Source organism: Montipora capricornis, chromosome 11, assembly GCF_036669925.1.
Source record: "Montipora capricornis isolate CH-2021 chromosome 11, ASM3666992v2, whole genome shotgun sequence".
In the NCBI taxonomy this organism is placed as follows: Eukaryota; Metazoa; Cnidaria; class Anthozoa; order Scleractinia; family Acroporidae; genus Montipora; species Montipora capricornis.
The window spans coordinates 17,634,487-17,638,723 of NC_090893.1; the positions used below are offsets into that span (position 1 = coordinate 17,634,487).

A 4,237-nucleotide genomic window follows, 5' to 3' on the forward strand; every position below is an offset into this window, starting at 1 on the left:
TTTCCTCTGTTCCTTGTAGCTATAGCTTTAAATACCTGTAAAGCGGAGCACTGACAGAGGAAGGGAGGGGAGTAAAGGGCGCACCGTCGGCTTCCATTGATACCAGCCTCGTACATGTACAGTGTAGCTGAAGGAACTACCGAGGTTAAATAAAGTTACTTAACCTTTACCTTTAACTACACAACTAACAAAGGTGGAGTTGGCATCTCCTTGCCTCCCTTTTCCAAAAATACAGCACCACTGAACATTGTTATCCAGATCATAACTTACCTACATGTAATAATTTTATTTTTAATGTTTTCATTAGGTCTTATTGTATTCCATGCTCGTCACAAGAATGCTAAAGGCCCATTGCACATGGCTCACTCAGAGAACTGGCTGGTTTATTGTTTGTTTAACACAAAATCTCGCAGATATGAGCTTACTGTACTGGAGATGTACGATGGATATACAGAAAGAAACAGGTGTTCTGTGTTGGGGAAGAATTGAGGGGGGATGTTATTTAATCATTCCATGAGGTTGCCTGATAAGAGACCATTTTACAGTTGAGTGCTTAGTTACCTCACCAGGCCTTTGAATGAAAGTGAGGCTGGAGTTGACCTTACTTTGATAGAAACCTCATTTCCCTTAAGAATATTTGTCTCAGTCTACAAAATAGTCTAGTGCAGCCTAGTTTTAGGGGCATTCATTTTTGTTTGCGTGGGTACAAACTCCATTCTGACTGAAATCTGGATGTGATTTATGTACACTGCACAATGTAAAATAAAATAAGCAACCTCTAGTTGACTTTCATAACATACAAGACCCCAAAGGCTTTAAGCTTTGAATTGTTGCACACACAATTAATGTACACTGCATACCGGTAAATACTGAAGAAGTTCTTTATGTACTTTATTTCAATTTTTGTTATTAGTCAAACAGTTGATGAAAATGCAAAATTCATGGCTCAGTTGAGCCTTTTTGTATCTTTGGTGAATTTTCCAAAATCACTTCTATGGAGGGTTATCCCTTACAGTATAGGCATTCTGCATGCTGAACTCAAGGAATATTTGTCACTTGTCAAATGAAACAACCGATCTCAAACGCCTGCATGAACTGAGGTTGCAGAGGTGTGCTGCAATCATGCATGATTGAGGCTCTGCCAGGGTAAATTGCGACAAGCGACATGGCTTAAAAGTAGTGACAGCACTTAAAGTGAAATCGCGACAAACAGCATACTTTCTTTACAATTCTGACAGCAACGTGAAACATTCGCAAAGTACTGACACAAGACCCTTTAAAATTTAGACAAGCGATATGGGACCCCCACCCTCCCCCCCCCCCCCCCCTTCCTGGCAGGGCCTCATGATTTGTCAGTATGGTGATATCGTAGCACTATAGTTGATATCGTAGCACTATAGTCAGCCAAGACACTTACATGTATTCTGAAGTTATGACATCTTTTTTCAGCACTGTGTTATCATCATTTGACCCTCCACCCATGCCAATGATCCTTCAACAGTCCTACATATTCCCTACAACAATTCGCACTGCAACAGTCACCATAAAAGAGAGAGGAATTACCCACAAGAATCTTCTGTTTGGATTACAAACTGGCTACATCCTCAGCCTTCCAAAGAATTTCTTAGATCCAAGGAGAAAGTTTGTGCCCAATGCACAGGACCGAGAAGAAGGACTTCATCCTTATGTTCCAGAGCTCAGTTTGAACCCATTGGGGTTTATAAATTACAACCAAACTAGTGAGTGAGATTGAACGTGATTGATCATTATTTTGTACTATAAGGATCAAACCAATGCTTTTTGTTGCATGTCTTTGAGTAAATGGCATCAGTTTATTGTTCCCTCAGTAGGGCAAATGTGACAAAGCGTCTGGAAAGGGTTTTGGGAAACTTTCATAATGTGCACTGTAGCTACTCAAAACTCTCTTGATTGTTCAGGAACCCCTTAAATGTATGGGATAACATCAAAACCAGCAACTGAGTTCTCAGTCCCCAATGTGTCACGAGAAGGGGTGACTGGCTTTCTGCAGTTACACAAGAAAATCTTTGGGTAGCCATTAAACTTTAAAATGCCTTCAGTTGAACATTTACCATTTACCAAACCATTTACGACATAAAATAGCATAACATTTGGCCAAACCCAAGATTTTCGCACGTGCTAAATCTCTATGATGCAGCATGTTACATTATTGCTGTCGTGTAGACCTGTGCCAAGAACAAGAGACCTCTCATTAACATTTTTCTGAAATTATACTACCAACATTGGGATGACAATAAGGCCATTGTTACCTGTAAACTAGAGATTTTTTGGCAAATGTTTCATTTCAATTCAAAAATTGATGTTTAAAATTCTCTTCTTTTCCTAGTTTCTAATATAAATGGAATCTACACTGCGGGGTCTGGGCTGGAATCAACATGCCTTGTCTTTGCATATGGATTAGACTTGTTCTGGACAAGGGTGACGCCATCAAGAATGTTTGACGTGCTCAAAGAGGACTTTGATTACTGGTTCATAGTTGGAACACTTGGTATCTTAGTTCTTGTTTCCATTTTCTCCCAGAGGCTTGCATCAATCAAAATGCTGCGGCAAGCGTGGCAGTGAAACATCTAAGTAGAACAGTTTTTAAATTCTTGCCTCCTTGATAAGCTCTCCGATGAATGTACACATGAATGGTGATGCGCACCTCATCAAAATAATAGACTGCCAGCAGTTCCTTCTACTGTAAGTCTGTCAGGCCACTCGTTTTGGTCATGAAAGCGAGCCAAAGAGCCGAGGGGGAATGGGGAGAGAGCGAGGTGTGAAGAGGGCGGCGCTTGACTGGCTGCTAGAGAAGGGACTGCTAGCACTATGAAATAATGTCTCTACAAGAATGTGTGCTAAATTGATCGCTCCCCTCATTGACACACTATTTCAAAACACAACACATCTTAAGGAATTTAAACTGGTGAGAAACAGACCAGATTTTTGCAAGTGCTGACAAGGAGAAAGTTTTCTTACAATTTCAAGTTTAATTCCCCTAACCACCGCTAAGCTTCCATGGCTCTTCTACTTACTCATCACTCTAAGGTTATTTAATTTTTCTCTTCTGCAAAGGGAAAAAGGACAAAACATAGAAAAAATGTAATCACTATTCCCTGCAAATGTAAACACCAGGAAACACACTCTTCTGCAAAACAAATCTGCAGTTGACATTCAAAAAAATAAAATTGTATGTATTGTCAAGCGCATGTCACTGAATGGCAAATATATAGCTGTAAGGAGAAACTTCAGAGCGAGTTTTAGAGCGGTTTTCAATTGAGTGTCGAAAGTAATTAGATGATTACTTTGGTTTATGATAACTTCACTCAGTGATTGGTTCAAGGTTCTCTCGCCATTTTTTCAACCAACCAGAAGTGAAACCAAAACCAATCGTGACTCGCGCGCGCACATTTTCCCGCGCTTTGTGTCGGCTACGTGTAATTACTTCGAGGTTTGATTGGTTTACTGGATTGTCTCTGTACTCTTTGATTGGCCAAAGTAAATGCTTTGGTTTTGGTTTTACGACACTCAATTGAAACTCGCTCTAATAGAGTGTCGTAAAACCAAAACCAAAGTAATTACTTTGGCCAATCAAAAAGAACGGAGACAATCCAATAAAGCAATCAAAACTGGAAGGAATCACATGTAGTCAACACAAAGCGCGGGAAAATGTGCATGCGTAAGCCACGATTGGTTTTGGTTTCACTTCTGATTGGTTGAAAAAATGGCGTGAGAACTTTGAACCAATCACTGAGTGAAGTAATGAAAAACCAGAGCAATTCGCTAATTACTTTCGACACTTAATCCCTTACTGTAACATCAAAAATACCATTCGAATAAAGCACAGGTGACCTACTATAAAGCTCTGTGTTGTGGGCTCTGTGATGCAATTTTAGAAAATCTCATCACAAGCAAAATGCCCCCAAATGAGCCTTATTCGCGCAGCGGCCATATTTTATAGACAACAGATTTTGTACCCGAGCCTCGAGTTGAAATATTTGGGGACGGGTTCTTAATCCCTCGGGACTCAACATGGCCGGCGTGTGAGTAGGCCCATCGTGTGGAAAATCTTATTAACTGATAAAAACTGTAGAGCAACACATAAAGCCATACAACAAAACCATGATGAGCATGGATGAACAAAAAAGGACAACTTTGAAAGAAATAGTTGCATTTGCGTTATCTTGAAAAAAGTTGGCTTGAAGTTTTCCAAGTTTAT

At 40.0% G+C, this 4,237-nt stretch overlaps 1 protein-coding gene across 1 annotated transcript; it reads left to right on the forward strand.

Annotated features, from left to right (window-relative positions):
- The first annotated feature begins 313 nt into the window (after positions 1–313).
- On the forward strand, positions 314–3,227 carry LOC138024328 (ER membrane protein complex subunit 1-like). Its single transcript, XM_068871490.1, has 3 exons — positions 314–464; positions 1,450–1,739; positions 2,366–3,227. Exons 1-3 carry the CDS (start codon positions 358–360, stop codon positions 2,599–2,601), a joined length of 633 nt encoding a protein of 210 aa, XP_068727591.1. The 5' UTR covers positions 314–357; the 3' UTR covers positions 2,602–3,227.
- Positions 3,228–4,237: the final 1,010 nt, after the last annotated feature.

Excerpts from the sequence above, each read along its gene's own strand:
- LOC138024328 (XM_068871490.1), top strand. The coding sequence starts at position 358 with ATGGCTCACTCAGAGAACTGGCTGGTTTATTGTTTGTTTAACACAAAA. Across the intron at positions 465-1,449 it reads GGATATACAGAAAGAAACAG|CACTGTGTTATCATCATTTG; the intron begins GTGTTCTGTGTT and ends ATCTTTTTTCAG. Across the intron at positions 1,740-2,365 it reads TATAAATTACAACCAAACTA|TTTCTAATATAAATGGAATC; the intron begins GTGAGTGAGATT and ends TTCTTTTCCTAG.